This window comes from Carcharhinus amblyrhynchos, chromosome 2, assembly GCF_965287045.1.
Source record: "Carcharhinus amblyrhynchos chromosome 2, sCarAmb.v2.hapA, whole genome shotgun sequence".
Classification (NCBI taxonomy): domain Eukaryota; kingdom Metazoa; phylum Chordata; class Chondrichthyes; order Carcharhiniformes; family Carcharhinidae; genus Carcharhinus; species Carcharhinus amblyrhynchos.
The window spans coordinates 77,539,559-77,559,383 of NC_137325.1; the positions used below are offsets into that span (position 1 = coordinate 77,539,559).

Below are 19,825 nucleotides of genomic sequence, written 5' to 3' on the forward strand. Positions count from 1 at the left end.
CAAATGAGTTGAATAATATCTTGTGGAAAATACAGATTCTTTACATTCATAATCAAGTAATTCCTCAGGAAAATCACAAAGCTGTGGATAGATAAAGATGGGTCATTTATTGAAGTAGATGTAATGTACTTACTAGTACATTACTTACTAGTACAGTACAGTAACTAGTATTGCACTGTACTTACTAGTTTGGATCATGTGCTTATTTTTACTGGGACCAGAGTGTCTGCCTATTGCCTTTAAGTTATTAGAAAATTTGAACTAGCATACAAATTCGACATATATTTTCTCAACTGTTATGATTATCTAATTGGAAGGTCAAAAACTTGATTTGGGCGAAGGCAGCTCTTCAACCTATTTGACCTCATCCTTCCAGAATTTGTTCTTTGTAATAATAGCTTGAATTTCTTTTTGTTACAGCATCTAGTTGTTTGCAGAAATCAGTCCGGTACATCACCCACTCTTCCTGACGGCTCACAGTAGTTTTTGATCAACCTCTACGTGTCAGGATACTTACTGAAATATGTCTTAAATACTCTGCACAACCATAAACCTGTATTCTCTTGCCTAGCTACCCTGAAGTAGGTAAAGTCAAAATTTGCAAAGCTCTGTCTAAATGTAAATTTGTCATAATATTTCTTAAACATAAGTGAAGGTACACATTCTCGTGATTTTTTTTCCTAATATGGAGTTATAACTTACCTATTTCAGGGTAAGCAGTTAATATCATGTGCAACCTATCTGAAATATTATAAATTAACTTCTGTTTAGTAAATATTGTACTAACATCTGGATATTAATATAGGGGAGAAAAGGGGATCGAGGTAAAGACGGAAGCCATGGTGCAAAAGGAGCACAGGTACTGAAAAGATACATAATCCAGAATGAAATTCATCTCCAATTTTCTATTAAATGTCAAGTAAATGCTAATAATTAGCAGTTTATGTCTAATGATTGGAACTTAATGAAGCCAAAAATACCCCATGTAAATGGGACTCCCTTTAATGCCAAGGAGATTAATAATTTCTTAATTTGACTCACCTTCTTCAAGAGTAAACTACAACTGTATCCTTAAAAAAGGAAAGTGTAAGGGAAATATTTTAGAATTCTTATTTGAACTTCTTTTTCAACAGTCAGCTTCTTAGATCATTGACAGTTGTTGAAATGGAAACTACCTTAATTTGCTCCATATCACTGTAATTTTCACTGAGCCCAGAGTGTGAAAAGAAAATCTTCCAAAAATAGCAGGGAACCCATTTTGGGTTGGATCCTCGATGTACAAAGAACAAAGAGAACAAAGAACAACACAGCACGGGAAACAGGCCCTTTGGCCCAACAAGCCCGCGCCGCCATTTTAACATTGTGAGTTCCCTCTTCCACCCATGACCCTTGTGTACGCTTATGGCACTCCACATTGGAAACCAGGTTGAGGGGAGACTAATTTAGGGACAATTTGTTACACCAATCAGCCTAAGAGCACATCTTTGGGCTGTGGGAGGAAACCGGAGTACCCGGAGAAAACCCACGCAAGCACGGGGAGAATGCACAAACTCCCACAGATACTGGCCCAAATCCATGTATCTGCACAGCAAACAGTGGTAGTCACTGAGCTGTCATGTTGCCCAGCATCTGGTCCAGTTTAAGCGTACACTAACAACGTGAAGCACTAGGCTACTCTCGAAACATCCAAGAGCAGCCCTCGCACGACCCACCACGTGTATGCTCCTTGTTGGACAACAAGGCGCACCGAAGCACCTGTGGAGTAAAAGAGCCCTACCACCAGGAGGTTTTCCCAGTGGCTTGGCTAGATGGAGATTAACTGCCTACTGAATGGAGATGGGCAGCCAATTTAAATAATAAAAGGCACAATAAGGGTTATTTTCATGGCCTGCTGGCAAAATGCAAGAAGCAGCCTCCTGCAGCTCCAAGCCCACATAGAGGGCTTCAGCTAGGGATGGACATTTGGAAAGACCTGCATACTTGCTTCAACTGATTTTAATTTTTTTCCTTACCTCTCCAAGGGTGCTTTTGTATTGATGTGCCCTTTTGTTTCCTGGCCTGATTCAGTCATGCCCTCTTGATTTGATTTGTAGGACTAGGGGGCACAGCCTCAAGATAAAGGGGAGGCGGTTTAGAACGGAGTTGAGGAGGAACTTCTTCACTCAAAGGGTGGTGAATCTCTGGAATTCTCTGCCCGTTGAAGTGGTGGAGGCTGCCTCGCTAAATATTTTTAAGAAGCGGGTTGATGGGTTCTTGATAAGAGAGGGGATTAAGGGTTATGGGGAGAGGGCGGGAAAGTGGAACTGAGCCACAACAGATCAGCCATGATCTTATTGAATGGCGGGGCAGGCTCGAAGGGCTAGATGGCCTACTCCTGCTCCTATTTCTTATGTTCTTATGTTGTCGCTTGTATTGGGATACAGTGAAAAGTATTGTTTCTTGTATGCTATACAAACAAAGCATACTGTTCATAGAGTACATGGGGAGGAAAGATGAAATTAGAAGGTATTCTGTGGATGACTCACAAGAAGTCACCTCACTCCAGTGCCATCTTTGATCCTTAATGCCTTGCCCTTGTAGGACTGCTAAAGTTTCTTAGACATCAGCCCTTTGATTGGGCCAGCAGCATCTGCATTCTATCTGCTGCCTTTTATTAAATAGTGATCCTAGAGGCAGCCAGTTAGGAGGCCTCCTCCTGTAAAATTGTCAAGTCGGTTCTGCTGTCGGTAAGTGTGGGCTTGCAACCCCCATTTGATACATATAGCAGGTCCCAAATTGTATGGTAAAATCCTGTCCGATGGAATAACTAACTGCATATGAGCAATTGCTACAAAACCATATTTATGAATTTACCACTCCGCCCTTTGACTCTCTCAGATGTCAAGAGGCATGTTTCAAAATGTTAAAAGCTCAAGCGTCCATTACCAAAGTAAAATTTCAGCTGGAATGCCAACCATTTAATCAGATTTAATCATTTAATTTTAATTTGCGATAAACATTATTTCAAATTCAAAACCCAATGAAAGCCATGGCAATATGGTGAATTATTATTTTTGATTTTTTGTTTATAGGGACAACGTGGTTTAAAAGGAGAGCCTGGAATTCCTGGTGAAAAGGTGAGTATCCTTAGTACTTCTAGGTAAATGTAACTTATGATTCACATATCTCGAGGTATAATGAACACACTATTTCAATCTTAAGTTGTTTTAGTTTTGTATTAATGTAACAAGTGTGATTTTTAAAATTTTTTTACAACACCTGAATCCAACTCCTTGCTTGCTCCAAAAACTAAATTCAAATTGAATCCAATTTATGGTCCCCACAGGAGAGACATACAAAATCCAAGCATATAAGAAAAGGCATTGTACCCCATCTTGGGCTTGATCTGACATTTGATCTTAGCCAAAAGTCCCAAAGTTGCTCAAATCAGATTTAAGCAACTAGTGTTAGGTCATTCTCACAAAACATTTTTGCGCTGTTTCAGCTTCATATAAATGTTATAGACAAACCATCTGAGAATTTTATAAACCATGCTTTAATCTTTCAAAAAATTAGCAATGAACCAATTTTCCATTGGCTCTTCACTAACACCAAAACTAGTCTGGATTCCCTGAATAGTGTAAAGCAGGCAGTATAAGTTGGATCTACCAATCCCTAGCTGTCTGGAGCAGGTGAAATTCAGAGCTGTGTGGGTGAGCTATCATATTGCAATTAATCTTGCTTTTGTCATTTTTCCCTCTGTTAAATGTTCCCTAACCTAATTTGATCATTGAAGGCTATAATTAAAATGTCCTATTTATAAATGCAGCCTTAGTTTTTTGCTGTTTGTACTCTATCTTCCCACTTGGGAAATCTAAGACAATTTATTTCCAGCTTGTCCAACTTACCTGAACCCTATGTTTTTGCTGCTCTTCTGCTCCTGTTAACACATTTAGTTTACATTTCTTCACCCAGGAACATAAGAGAAAGATGTAGGAGTAACATACAGCCTTTTGAGTCTGCTCCATCATTCATTAAATCACAGCTTATCTCCATCAAGTTCGCTTTCTCATTGTACCAATGAATCATAGAATCCCTACAGTGCAGAAGGAGGAAGCCATCAAGTCTGCACCGACCACAATCCCACCCAGGCCCTATTCTTGCAATCCCATGAATTTCCTCTACTAATCTCCCTGACACTAGGGTCAATTTAGCATGGCCAATCAACCTAACCCACACATCTTTGGAGTGTGGGAGGAAACTGGAGGAAACCCATACAGACACAGGGAGGATGTGCAAAGTTCACACAGACGGTGAGCCAAGATGGGAATTGAACCCAGGTCCCTCACGCTGTAAGGCAGCAGTGCTAACCACTGTGCCACCGTGCTGATACATCCTTAGTGCCCAAAATCTGTTGATCTCAGTCTTGAATATACTCAAAATAAAAATTCACATGACCCATGAATGAAAACATTTCTCCTCATCTCAGCCCTTAGAGCCGAACCCTTATCCTTAATGGATGATCCTCATTCATAATTTTCAAAATCCAACCCTTCATAATTCTATATCTTAACTGCTCAGTCCACTGAACTACCTTGGTTCCCCTGAGGTTGGTTACAGTCTTCCTTGTAACTTATTATAATCTGCATATTTGTATCAAACATCAATTTTACATTATATTCCTTTTTTATTTCCAAAGCCTGAATCCTGGAGGATTCTGCTGCAAACATCATTCCAGTCCAAAACTCATTGCGGGCGATTCTCCCAAACAAATTCAAAGTGTCAGATTCGCATAAAACTTGAGTAAATCCTGTTAGCTTTTTCAGCAGGATTTTCAAAATGTATCTCCCACATTCCATGTGCTGCAGAGAGCACTGGCATGGATAATGCTGAAATTCAGGGGGAAGGGCTTATTCCTGCTGGAGAGGCTGGCAGCATAGCATGGAGTGGGCCACTGCGCATGCGCTGATCTGTCAGTGTTGAAATTGGCGCATGTGCAGTGGCACTGCACTGCCAGCCTCCTGATCACTGGTCAGCTCGATCACTAACCAACCGCATGAGCCCGCATCGCTGGCCCTCTGACCTCCCCCCAAGCAGGCTGACCACCTCCCCAATCCCCACCCTGATGGCCAGCCGTTCCTCTGTCACTTGGTCCAAATGCAGCGCGGCAGTGGAACCCACCACCTCCACCGATCGCTCCCAGAGTCTCCGCCTCATCAGACCCTGCTCCCATTAGGCCCACCCCCTTTGCACTGCCTGATGCCCAGTGGGCAGTGCCAAGGTGCCCCAGGCAATGTTGGGGGCCCAGGCTAGCATTACCAAGATGGCAATGCCTAGGGGACACACCCCCCAGCACCTAACCCTCTGGGGACCCTTGATGGCACCCCCCCCTTCACTCCAATGGGATCAGGCCGCCAGCTCCCCACAAGTGTGGATCTATACTAAACTCTGCTGGAGTGAAACACTCCTGGTAGTGGGAGAGAAGCTAGCAGGCTCAGAGATTTCAGTCCTGGGCCCACTAATTTAAATTATATGGTCATGCTGAATAAATTATCCTATGCATCTCCATGCCTATTTTTGGCACAGAGCTGACGCACCAGAAATCCGGCTGCCAGAGAGACGTGTGGAGCTGTAGAGCCCAGCGGGGAACCCGTGAAACAGCCTCCACTTGAGTCTGCCAGCCCGCTTCGCTCCAAAAGCAGCGCAGCTGGGTGGGAGAATCACCTCCATTACCTTTTAACCAACTTCCTATTAATACTGTCAAATTCATTTTAATGCTATATACCTTAATTTTATCAACACTCCCTCTATTTAATGCCTACTGTAATTCCATTATCAGTACATTCTTTATTTCTTCAAAAATCTCTATTAATCATACTAGTATCTACATAATAATTATTTAGCTAATTACTCGCTCAAACCAAACAAAGATCAAACGACCAGAAAAGTAGGCAGTTACTAATATTGAACAACTAAATTAATACCAAAATACATAACAATAAGTGAAAATTGAATTCTTTCCGATTATTCCAGGTTAAGATCCACATCTACTGATTCTTTTACCTGCAATGGTCGCATGCTGTTCAACAATGTTTTAATCAGTTTTACTTAGTCTCATTATTTCACAAAATACTAGTTTTAGTGGTCAACACTAAATTATGTTGGTATTGCTTGTGAAAGATGAAAAACTAACCTACCATAGATCATGGCAAATAAGTCGACCAAATGTATAGAATAACTCCTTTCTTTGGTCCAAAATTCATGCTTTAAGTTGACTCCTCCGCACCTTTTCAACCATGCCATGCTATACTCTCACATTAGCACCTCAACTTTTCACCCCAGAAATGCATTTTTTGCTTACCAGTGCCTTATAACTGGGCACAAGGGATCAAGCTGGTGATGCAATCTTTTGTTGCAATGAAAACAGAAAATGCTGGAAAATCTCAGTAGGTCAGACAGCATCTGAATCATCTAGACTCGAAACATTGGCTCTACTCTCTCTCCACAGATGCTGGCACACCTGCTGAGAATTTCCAGCATTTTCTATTTTTGTTTCAGACTCCAGCATCTGCTGTATTTTGCTTTTATTTTGTTGCAATGATGTGTCGGAGTTCAAGACGTGTCCACACAGAGCAGACTGCACATGATGAATGACAAAGAGAAATTAGTATTCTGACAAAACAAATGAGGTATGAAGCAGGTCTCAAACTAAAAGTCATTAAATTTGCCAACTCCTGAAATAACTGCTTCAGCAAATGGATTCCATGTTAGTGAAAAACTGGTGCAAGAATGGAAGAAAAATGAATCTGCTAGAAGTTGCCCAAGACAATGAGACCAGGTAATAGCCACTTATTGCCTGATCTTGAGAAGCAAGTAAGAGAATAGGTCCTTGGTTACATTGTCACCAGAATGGAACGCATATAATGCACTTAAATAGGCCAAATCAAACTCTGAGTCCAGAAAGATTTCAAACCAATAGCTAATTAATGTAGCCATTTTATGGAATGTGAATGTTTAGTGTTGTGGCAGAAAACCAAGATCACTCAGAGATGACCAAAGGATCTGAGCACCAATATTACCAGCTTCCATTGATTCATCATCAAACTTTTGTAAGAACATGTGTACCCAATAGGTCATATCGGCAACATGGGTGAAACACCCTGAATTTCAATTTGCCCAGCAACCAAATCATGGAGTGGAAAGGTTCAAAACACTTTTAATGAAAACCAAATTCACTAAGAAGGCAGGATTTACAACGCTACTAAGCCTGTATGACTGATAGAACAAAATTAATGCCTGTGGTAATTTCCAAAAGATAAAACCATGTTGACAATCAAGTATCCCGCAGGAGATTTTGTAAATTTTCTTGACAATGATTGGATAGATGAAAATAGAGTGAAACTGCGAATTGATAATTTGTGGGATAGAAACTCAGAGAAAAATGCACAGAACACTGCTTATTAGTGTGGGAGGCATTCAGATCCCTATAATTGATGAGAGCAAGAGGCACCTGCGAAGAAACAGCACCCAAATTGAAGTTATACCAGGAGGTCTAAAGTCCATGATTTAACCTTTGAATGTGTGCCTCAACAGGGTATTCAAAGTGTTTACACTGAATGGAACAGGTGGATGGTTGATGGAGAAAAATGAAGCATGGAAATATGCACTGCCCTACATCACATTTTGTGTGGTTTTGTCATCAAATTGTAGGAGGTTATCAGTGTCATTAGATCATTCAAAAATGCAGAATATCCAACTTAAAAGTAGAGAGATGATTTGTTGTGAAGGATTGATTATGAAACCAAAAATGTCATATTTGATCCAGAGTAGGATCCTGACAATGATGATATTGCCAAGTGACTCAGTATAAATTTGATGAACTCCTTGTATTGAGTGTCGAAACCAATGAGTTAGCCTGGCTTTAAATTGCTTTGATTATGGTTAACGGTATCTTTGTAGAATTAATTTATTCAATAAATTGTACCATATTAATTTAATGCACATTACCACTGTTACATTTTGTTTTCATGTTTCAAAATGGTGACTACTCACACGTATAGATAGTTCACATTTATTTTCATAGGGGATAATACTGCTTCTGGATTCCATATTTAAGTGGGTTTATTAGCAAAATGAGTATTAGTGCTAGTTACAAAACAAACCTTTCTCAAAAGGATTCTTATAAAGCAACCAAACTGAACAAAATCTGATGGCATGTAAGTGGAATCCCATTTTTGGAGGGACTTTTGGAAGCTTCAAAGGTCGACTTATACAATCGTGATCTATGGCACATTTTTACTGGTCAGAACACATAAGGCAATAATCTCTGGGGAGACTTTACTGCTCTCAGAATGTACAGAAGAGGAGGGGTGGGGTAGGGTAAAAAGTGTTTCACCTAGACTCCTCAAAGTATTCTCCTTTGTGATTCATTGTTACTGAATAATGCTGTAATCAGTCCTTTCTTTCCCTCTTCCCCACCAATGCCCCCCATCAGAACCTGACAATTCCAAGCCCACCAACCCTCTGACCTAGCTCCCAGACCTCTGACCTATGATGTCTCCCAACGTTTTATCCACTTTCACCACACAATCTATCTTCCACAATTTCTCTCTCCCTTCCTCCTTCCTCCTGTCCATTCCCTGACTATACCCATCCAGCATTGCCCACTTGACATCAGCTTCTTAGTCTGGCTGCCTGCCAAGAATCAGAGGAAAGTAATTTATGGCTCTGCCTGTAAATTTGGCAGGGCTTCTATATTATGAGCAGTTGAGGATTTCCTTAAATCCCCGTTCCCTCTTATTCTCCACAACTGAAATGTGAGAATTAGCAATGTGGTGTATTATCCACAGATTTATACTTAGTACATTTTAGTTCTTACAAGAAAAACTTTAACTTTATGGCACAAATCATTTTATCTTCTTATATTTCCAATAGGGTACAGCTGGATTCAAAGGACACAAGGTAAAGAATAATACTGTTGATTAAATGGATATTTTTATGTTGCTTGTCAATATATATGTGTCAAACAGAAGTTCAGACAATTCTGAACTACTTCCAGCAACTAATCTCAGCACAGATATTGGCTCAAAGTTCCTGTTCTCCCAGTTACTACCCTCAGACAGTTCATTTGCTGGTTCATCTATGGGAGAAGAATAATCCATTGTTTCTTGACAGTACTGCTTCCGGATTCCATATTTATGTGGGTTTATTAGCAAAATGAGTATCAATGCTGGTTACAAAAGAAACCTTTCTCAAAGGACTTCTTATGAAGCAACCAAATCCAACAAAATCTGGTGTGTTTATGGGTGAGGACCTCCTTTAATTTTGCTTCTTAAATCAGACTAGGGATTAGTTCCCAGTTAAAAGTTTAAACTTCTTTGAAATTAATACTTAGGAGAGCTCAGCCAAACCTTTCACATTTTTATTAATTAACTGAATCTATAAACAAAGAAATGACAGAGGAACTGAATAGTTATTTTGCATCAGTCTTCACGATGGAAGACACTATTGGGATGCCAGAGCTCTAGGAGAATCAGGGGGCATAGGTGAGTGTAGTGACCATCACTAAGGAGAAGGTTCTGGGGAAACTGAAAAGTCAGAATGTGGATAAATCACCTGGACTGGATGGACTACCCCACAGGATTCTAAAAGAGATTATTGAGGAAATTGTGGAGGCATTGGTGGTGATCTTTCAGGAATCTCTGGAGGCAGGAAGGGTCCCAGAGAATTGGAAAGTAGCTAATGTAACACCACTGTTTAAGGAGGGAGGGAGGCAGCAGATGAGAAATTATAGGCTGGTTAGCCTGACTTTGGTCATTTGCAAGATTTTGGAGTCTACAATTAAAGATGAGATCGCAGAGTACTTGGTGGTTCCTGATAAAATAGGATTGAATCAGCACTGCTTTGTCAAGGATAGGCCATGTCTGACAAATCTGTTAGAGTTCTTTGAGGAGGTAACGAGGAAATTAGATAAAGGAGAACCAGTGGACGTGATTTATTTAGATTTCCAAAAGGCCGTTGACAAGTGCCACATAGAAGACTGTTAAGTGAGTTAAGAGCCCATAGTGTTAAGTGTAAGATCCTGGAATGGAAAGAGGATTGGCTAACTGGCAGAAGACAGAGAAAGGGGATAAAGGGGTCTTTTTCAGAACGGCAGCCAGTGACTAATGGTGTGCCTCAGGTCAGTGCTGGGACTACAACTTTTCACAATATACATTAACGATTTGGAAGAAGGAACTGAGGCATTGTTGCTAAATTTGCAGATGATACAGAGGTATATAGAGTGATTGGTAGTATTGAGGAAGCAGGGGGGCTGCAGGTGGCATGGAACCGGTTAAGAGAGTGGGCAAAGAAGTGGCAGATGGAATACAGTGTTGAAAAGTGTGAGGTTATGTACTTTGAAAGGAGGAATGGAGGCATAGACTATTTTCTAAATGGGAAATGCTTAGGAAATCAGAAATACAAAGGGACTTGGGAGTCCTTGTTCACGATTCTGTTTTGATTAACATGCATGTTCAGTCAGCAGTTAGGAAGGCAAATGCAATGTTAACATTGATGTCGAGAGGGCTAGAATACAAGAGCAGGGATGTACTTCTGAGGCTGCAAAGGCTCTGGTCAGACTCCATTTGGAGAATTGTGAGCAGTTTTGGGATCTGTATCTAAGGAAAGATGTGCTGGCCTTGGAAAGGGTTCAGAGAAGGTTCCCAAGAAAGATCCCTGGAATGAAGATCTTGTCATATAAGGAACGGTTGAGGACTCTGGGTCTGTACTTGTTGGAGTTTGGAAGGATGAAGGGGGAATCTTATTGAAACTTACAAGATACGTAAGGCCTGGATAGAATGGACGTGGAGAGGATGTTTCCACAAGTAGGAGAAACTAGAACCAGAGGGCACAACCTCAGGCTAAAAGGACGATCCTTTAAAACAGAGGTGAGGAGCAATTTCTTCAGCCAGAGAGTGGTGGATCTGTGGAAACCTTTGCTGCAGAAGACTGTGGAGGCGGGATCATTGAGTGTCTTTAAGACAGAGATAGATAGGTTCTTGATTAATAAGGGGATCAGGGGTTATGGGGAAAAGGCAGGAGAATGGGGATGAGAAACATCAGCCATGTTTGAATGGCGGAGCAGATTCGATGGGCTGAGTGGTCTATTTCTGCTCCTATATTTTATGGCTTTATGATCTTATGTCTTATAAATTGAATTTATACGCTGGAGGACTCAGAGGGCATTGAACCCCCAAATGGTCAGAGACATGGCTGGTAAGTGCCCTGGGACACTGGTTGTGAAAATCTGCCAGGTTTGCACTGCCAAGGGCTGGAGCCTGAAGGGAGGAAAGAGTGGACCTAAAAGGTGGTTTGGAGGTCATGAAGAGGGGTATGAATAGGGAAGAGGTACCTTTGGCAATTCCACAGTAAGGCTTCGCTCACTTGGTGGGGGGGGAGCGATGGTAGCAGTGAAGGCAGGTGGTGGGACGGCTTTGCTGGCGACTTGGTGGGGGGGGTGGAACCAGGTGTTTTGTGGTGCAGGAGGCAGCAGCCTGCCATTGGCTGGTGGTGGGATCTTCTAGTCCCACCATTGTCAACAGGATTTTCCATTGAATACACCACTCACCATTATGAAAACTATAGCCGGGCACACTGTCGGCAGGACTGGAAGATCCTATTTGTGAACGAGCAATAAGTTCAACCCAATATGATTTCCAGCATCCACAGCATTTTGTTTTTGTCCTTACTTCTATGTTAAATTCTTCTCATAATTCCTCCTGTAACTGTCAGGTTCCCAACCAGATACAGGGCTTTTTAAAATTTTAACTTCAAAGTGCAATGTGCTAGAAATGTTTAACAATATTAAAGGATGGGACATGGATTGTAGAAGTAGACTGATTACGAAAGAAGTCTAGAATAATAGACCATAGAGATTACAAGACTAAATATAAGTTGCTTAAAGCAGAGAGCAAACAACTTGTTTACACAAAAGATAGTCACCTCCTGGACAGCCAGTTAATGTCCAGGCAGGAACGAACCTGTCTCCACCTGCCTGGGAATCCACAACAGAGTTTTATAGTGTGTCAGGCAATTAGTGGCTTCTGCCTGCATTTAGGTAACTCCAAGAGTTGTGAACAACCAAATGACCAACAGTTCTCCAGTCTCAGCACTGCCAATGGGAGCAGTGACCACTGCTAAGATTGCAGTTGGTCTCCGACAAGAAATAGTGATGGAGGTCAGATACCCATGCAAGTAAGGTGACTTTGCTGGGGCCAGTAAGACAATGACAATGGGACTGAAAGGTCTCAGTCAGGAGTTGGGGAGGGAGGGACAAGCTGAGTAGCCCTTTTCACTGGGCACAGGGTGTTTGAACAAGAGGGACCCTGCTCACCACTATATGTGCAGTCAGGCTTCTGGGGTTTACTTGGAAGCCTCTACGTTTAAGTCGCTACTTAAGATTCTCATCTGGCCCCAAGGTATGTGGACAGACTGACATCTATCCTGTCACTGGCAAAATATCAGTGGAGGCATATAGGCAACAAGCACGGCAGTCCCCCATAATCCCACAATTTTACACACTTCCGTGCGGAGATGGGGATGTATATGAACATATAGAATTACATTGGTTAGATATATAAAGCAATGGAAACCATGGAATATGGGCTTATTTATAAAAAAATAATTGTTTGCATGGAAACAAATTGCCGATATGAACTAGATAGACCAAATGGCCTGTTTCAGTGTTGCAAATTGAATGTATTTCTATACATATTTCTAGTTTGTAGAATAGTTATTAAAACTAAAGTTTCTTCATTAGCAACTTTTAAAAACATTGTAAAAACATTGAAACAAGTAATTGACCTAATTATTCAAGCAACTAAATATTTATGTGCTTAATGATATGTTCATATTTTACAGAACTAGAATCAATTGATCTTTATCTGTAGTGTGTCAGAGGGACTCATATTTTTCTTCGGTGCTGATTGACTAATACAAGATTTGTCAAAATTACATCCTAATACTTTTATTATTATTGCCATTGCAGGGCGTAAAAGGTGAATGTGGGGTCCCAGGAATAAAAGGCGAAAGGGTATGTATACATTCCACAAATCTGTTGTTCAGTTAAATTTTCTTTCCATTTTGTGTATTCATATTTAGAAAGGACAGGAAAATATGATTAAGGTTAACAACAAATCTTCAGTTCAAAAGTTAGCAACAGCAGGAACATAGAACAGTACAGGACAGGAACAGCCTGTCAGCCCACCAAGTCTGTGCTGACACAGATGTCTTTCTAATCTAATATTTTCTTGCCTCTACGTAGTCCCTATCCCTCTATTCCCTGCCTTTTTATGTATCTATCCAGATACCTCTTGAACATTGTTGTTGAATCTGCTTCTAACACTTCCTCCGGCAGTGCGTTCCAGGCATTCATTATTCTCCTTGCATCTCTTTTAAACTTTCTTCCTCTCACTTTCAACCTATACTCTCAAGTAATTGACCCTTCAATCCTAGGAAAAAGACTCTGACTCCTATCCACTCTATCCAAGCCTGTCATAATCTTGTAAACCTCTCTCAGGTCCCCCCTCATCCTCTGACACTCCAGTGAAAACAATCCAGGTTTGTTCAATCTTTCTGCATAGTCCTTATCCTTCAAACCAGGCAACATCCTGATAAATCTCTTCTGTATCCTTTTCAATGCAACAACTTCCTTCTGGTAGTGTGGTGACCAGAATTGTACACAATACTCCAAATGCAGCCTAACCAAAGTCTTATACAGCTGCATCATGATTTTTCCAATTCTGTACTCAATGTCCCAGCCGATGAAGGCCAACATGCCATGACCACCTTGTCCACCTGAGTTGCCAACTTTAGGGAACTGTGGATTTGCACGCGTAGATTTCTTTGTATGCTAATATTTCTAATAGCTCTACCATATACTGTATACTTTCCTTCTGCAGTAGGCCTTCCAAATCATATTACCTCACATTTGTCCGGGTTAAATTCCATCTGCAGTCTTCTGGCCCCAGACTCCAGCTGATTTATATCCTGCTGTATACTTTGACAATCCTCCTCATTAGCCGTTACTCCACCAATGTTTGTATCATCTACAAATTTACTAATCAGACCACCTACATTTTCCTCCAAATCATTTATATATATTACAAACAACAGGGGCTCCAGCACTGATCCTTGAGGAATACCACATATCATAGACTTCCAGTCAGTAAAGTAGCCTTCCACCTGCTACTCTCTGCTTCCTATGCCCAAGCCAGTTTTTATCCATCTTATTTGCTCACCTTGGATCCTATATGACTTCACTCTTTGTATCAGCTTGCCAAGGAACCTTATTGAAGGCTTTACTAACGTCCATGTATGCAACTGCCCTAGAGGTCAAATTTTCTTGTCACTTCCTCAAAGAACTTAATCGAGTTGTGACATATGACAGCCCCATCATAAAATCATGTTGCTTATTGCTAATAAGCCTATACTCTTCCAGATGTGTGTACATCCTGTCCCTAAGAATCCTCTCCAATAATTTCCCCACCACTGATGTAACGTTCACCAGCCTGTAATTTCCCAGATTGTCTCTTCTGCTCTTCTTAAACAGCTACTCTCCAATACTCTGGTACCTTGTCTACTCAAAAGGATACAAAGATTTTGGCCAAGGCCACAGCAATTTCTTCCGTTGCCTCTTTCAGTATTCTGGGATATACCATATGTGGCCCTGGGGAATTGTCCACCTTAATGTTTCTCAAAACCTTCAATACCTCCTCCCTTTTCATCTCAACATGGCCTAGAATGTCAATCCTCCTTTCTACACTCCCCATTCACCACATCCTTCTCCTTTGTGAATACTGATGCAAAGTATTCACCCACCTCATCTGGCTCCACACATAATTTCCCTCCACTGTCCTTGAGTGGACCTACCCTTTCCTTATAACTACCCTCTTCCTCCTTATATATGCATTAAAAGCCTTGAGATTCTCCCTAATACTGCCTGCCAAGGACATTTCACAGCCCCTTTTTGCCCTCCTAAGTCCCTGTTTAAGCTCTTTGCTGCTATCTTTACAGAACGATTTCTATAATGCAGCAATTTTTGCCCTAAGAAGACTGTCTACAAAATTTACTTCATTTTTCTTTTTCTGTTGAAGTTAATTTCTTTTGGCCAAGCAATATGTTCTTAGCTCACAATAGGGAACTTCCTTTTGATCAGCACCTCCTATGAGCGGGTGGCTATGTGAAAATAATGGGTAGGATTTCCAGTTTTAGTGGGGGAAATAAAATAATGGGGAGAGAAGCACAGCCTAACTTTTATATCAATGGAGAAGAAAATTGGATAGAAGGCTATTGATTCATTACTGCCATTTAAACCCCTGCCAAAGTTGAAACTTCCACCCAGTGAGAGTTAGCCTGAGTATGCCAGTATTTTCAGATTTTCAGAACATTTGGAATCTGGGTGTAACAATGGGTTTAACAATGACCTTTTAGTTCACGCATCTGGGTTCAGATCTTACCAAGACAAATGGTCTTAAACCCCTTTTACCTATTGGCTTTAAGGATTCTATAAGAATTGAAGTGATAATCTAGTTCTAGTGGGTGCAAGCTCCAATCTAAAGTCTCATGTAATTTGGCATTAAGTAACTTAATATGAACAATCTGTCTCAGAGGGGCCAAAGGATGGTTTGTGTGAAAATTGGAAAAATGTAGGGATTATTATTCTGAAGTTGTGATGGATATGGATTGTTGGTTAAAATAGCTACTCTGCACCTACAGAATGTTATAGCTGAGCTGTGACCCTAAGTACTCATAATAGAAAAATGTTCTATGTGCGCCAGAACTAACATCTATTCTCTGAATGCAATTCTATGAAATCTTGAAGGAGAGGAGACATTCTCCTTGGTTCCTGATCACAATTTATTGCTAATCAACATCGCTGTAAAACAACTGGTCATTATCTCAATGTTGTTTGTGAGATCCTGTTGTGCCCAAATTGGTTAATGCATTTTTGACATAAATTCTTCACAATAACACTTAAATAACTGTAAAACACATTACAATGTCTCTATTATGAAAGGCACTGGATAAATGAAAGTTAACTTTTTTCCTTTCATGACATTTGAAAAAATAGTGGGTGAGATTCTCTGGCCTCCATGTAGTTTTTTTCTTGGCAGCGGGAGGTGGCATGCTGTTCACTAGTCGTGGGGTCTTCTTCTCCCCGATGTCACTGGGAATTCCCATTGAAGCTATCCCATGCTGCCTGGGAGTCTGTGGCAAGGAGTGCGCCACCACTGCCGGCACCAGAGAATCCTGCCGGCCAGATCCGCTGGAGAATTCAGCCGTCGTCTCAAAGAATGCAATTATTTTCGATTTTAAACATCATAGTTATAGATTTCCTAAAATTCTCTCAAACTGCTGCCAAGATACTGTTGATCTACTGGTCTTTTGAATCTGTTCCAAAAAGCTGCTGATCACCTAATTTCCTTTTTTTTTGCCAATAAACACACGCTTGACCCCTGTAATCTTGCAGACTAGTACCCCATCTGCAACCTTCCACTCCTTCCCAAAGTCCGCATTGTCTGCTCCCAATTTTACTGCCATGTTTTCACAACTCCAAATTTGAATCTCTCCAATAAGGTTTCCACCCAGGCGCAGAATTGTAACAGTGCTAATTAAAGATACAAATTATATTCTTCATGACTAATTGTGGTGAAATCCTTCTCAAAACTGTGTGTATGTTTGTAACGGTTGACCAAACAACAGTCTTTCAGTACTTCTGCTCCATTATCCAGCTGAATGGAACTTCCCTCACCTGGTTTACTGACTGGCACCATTATCTTTGGAGCCTCTCAAGTACTTATACTTGGCTCACCCATGTTTATCATTTACATGTTACTCCTTGGCAACAATAGCCAAAGACAGAATTTCAGGTCTTGCATGGAGAATGGCAACACACTGCTACAGCTTTTCACCAACTGTCTCAATCATTCCACTGCCTTCATGTTGTCAGACTGCCTGTCCATCATCAAGTCCTGGGTGAGACAAAATTTCCTTCAATTTAACAATAGAAAGACCAAAGACAATGACCAAAATTTTACTGCCCTGCCTGCCACAGGAATTGGAGTGGGCGAAGGTCGGACAATGAGAAGGTTCATTGACCTCCAGTTTGGGGACGAGCGAGGCTGTAAAATCCCTCCCATTATTTTTGACTGCCAACACAAACTGTGTGCTCAACTTCACAGGGATGGCAGCGCTCCCGCCACCATGCCCAAAAGTGGGAAGTGATCTTGCTTTGATCAGCTCAGCAGCCTTAACAGGGCTACCATTAACTGCAATGAGTGGGCAACTCAGTAGCACGATCAAAGAGGGTTAAGTCTGATTTGGGGATGGCAGGGCCAGATGGGAGCTGGTAATCGAGGTAGGTGGCTGCAGTGCAGAGGGGGCATTGTTGCCACGGGGCAGCCATTGCACTACTCCCGGAGCCCACAGAGAGGCTACCAGCTTTTACTGTTTGGTCTCCTTGTGGAGCTCTTAATTTGCCACTTAAGTGGCTTAATTGTGCTTCCAGCAGCTGCTGGTCTGCCAACTTTCCCATCACTAGCACATTTAGCATGGTGGTGGAAAGTCAGCATGCATACCCCAATGCCTTCCAGTGCCATTTTGCCTCTCAGCTCATCACTCTGTGTATCGCTTAGTTTCTTTGCCCTACAATTGACAGCCATGCTTTCAGCCATTTAGACGCCAAGCTCTGGAATTTCCTCCTGAATTCATTCCAGTCTCCTCTCTTTCTCCCTTTAAGATGCTCTTTGAAATTGCCTTTTTGACCAAGCTTATAGTCCCTATTGCTTTATGTGGTTTTATGTGGCTGAGTGCAAATTTTTGTTGGATTATGCTGCTCTGAAGTGATTTGGATTGTTTCACTATGTTAAAGACACTATAAATCAAGGGTGTTATTTACAAATATACAATAAACGTTGCTAAGACACTTTTGGCAAGCAGCACGGTGGCACAGTGGTTAGCACTGCTGCCTACAGTGCCAGGGACCCAGGCTCAATTCCAGCCTCGGGTGACTGTGTGGAGTTTGCACTTTCTTCACGTTTCTGCTCCGGTTTCCCCCCACAATCTGAAAGATGTGCTGGTTAGGTGCATTGACCATGCTAAATTCTCCCGCAGTGTACCTGAACAGGTGCCAGAGTGTGGTGACTTTCACAGTAACTTCATTGCAGTGTTAATGTAAGCCTACTTGTGACACTAATAAATAAACTTTAAACTTGGTTCATAAACAATACAGAGTTGTAATTGTTCATGTCTCCTAATTCATTTGAAGGAGTTATTGAGATCAGATTTAAGTTCAATCACAGAACATAAGCTGACTATCATGATGTCACGCTTCCCACTTTTCTCTTCCTGAAGAAGGGAAAAAGTGCCCTCTGGTGTTGAATGTTTACAATGTTTCAGACTACCTTTCTCAATATCAGTGCAGCAAATGGTTTGAATAACTGGGAAGTTTGTGGGTGTGTAGTTGAAATAAAAAAAGTCCCAGACCCCCAACAATTCAACATTATTTATGTAATTCTACAAGAATAATGTCACATGGGACAATTTCCAGTTGAACTTAAATTGGGTGCTGATAGCTTTTAAAAGGAAGCAGAGATTGGTGCAATATTATAATGAGGGAATTATTTTAATTGATGTAAATTAGATAGATCATTGCTGAAGAAATGAATAAATAGAAACATTTCAATGCTGCAATGATATGTGAGAAACACTTCTAAAACTGCACATTTGTAATTATTGAACCCCAGTGATGTTTTAGCAAATGTTTACACCTTCATAGTGCCTTTAATGAGGGATATCTGGTGGCTCTGTGGTAATGTCCCTAATTCTGGGCCAGAAGCTCTGGGTTGAAGTTCCACTTCAGCATCAGATAGCCATGGAAGGAGTATTCATAATAAGGCCCAACAGTCTGATTATCAGCCTGTAAATCCTTCCAATATGGCTGATGGCAACTGGTAAAGAGTGAGAGAATTTCTTGGTCAGCCATGCTACAGAAGGCAATGGCAAACACTGCAGTATTTTGCCAAGCATAATCATGGATCAATCCAAAAGAAGCCCATCATTTTCAATGCCCTCACTGGGCATGACAGCTGAAAGTGGAGTGTCTTTAACATACGTAGATATCCTAGATAATGTGAAGGAAAATAATTACTGAAAAAGAGTTAAGAAAGGTGACTAAAAGTTTGATCAAAGAGATGGCTTTTATAGCACTTTTTAATGAAAAAGAAAGAATAAAAAGTTTAATGAGAAAATTCAGTCAATTGTGAAGTGGAAGAAGGGAGTCAGAAATGGAGAGTTTGAAGTTTAAGAGGATTAACATGTCTGTGAAAGGCTAGGCCATGGAGGTTTCATCAGTTTTAAATCTGAGATGTGGGGAATGGGAAGCCAATGTAGATTGGCAAGGATGTGTGCTGAGTAACCAGAACTTTTTGTGGAGTAGTAGCAGAGAATTGGACAAGGTAGAGTTGAAGGAAAGTGAAGGGTCAGAACATATTTGAAAGAATATTGAGTATCCAAGCTGGAGGTTATTGACTCTAGCTAGAAATTATATCCTGGAGGGAAATTTTCTGACCTTCCCGTAGCGTGTTTCTTGCGGCAGAAAGCAGTACGCCATTCACTGGCAGCAGAATCTCCTGGTTCCACCACTGTCAATGGGATTTACCACTGACTGCCCCTTACGCCTCTGGGAAACCCATGGTGTGGGTGCACCATCAGCAGGACCAGAAGATCCTGCCAGTGTGAACAGCCAGAAAATTCTGGCCAATTGTTTAATCCAGTAAATAATAAGCAAACTCAGTGAATGCAATCT

General features: G+C 41.1%; 1 protein-coding gene across 1 annotated transcript in view; it reads left to right on the forward strand.

The window, feature by feature from the left end:
- LOC145355508 (uncharacterized) overlaps positions 1-19,825 on the forward strand; it is a 207,281-nt gene that overhangs the window by 16,219 nt on the left and 171,237 nt on the right. The window contains exons 6-9 of the mRNA XM_080207731.1: positions 806-859; positions 3,072-3,116; positions 8,914-8,940; positions 13,007-13,051. Of these exons, the coding sequence (XP_080063857.1) occupies positions 806-859; positions 3,072-3,116; positions 8,914-8,940; positions 13,007-13,051 (171 nt within the window). The remainder of the gene's footprint in view (positions 1-805; positions 860-3,071; positions 3,117-8,913; positions 8,941-13,006; positions 13,052-19,825) is intronic.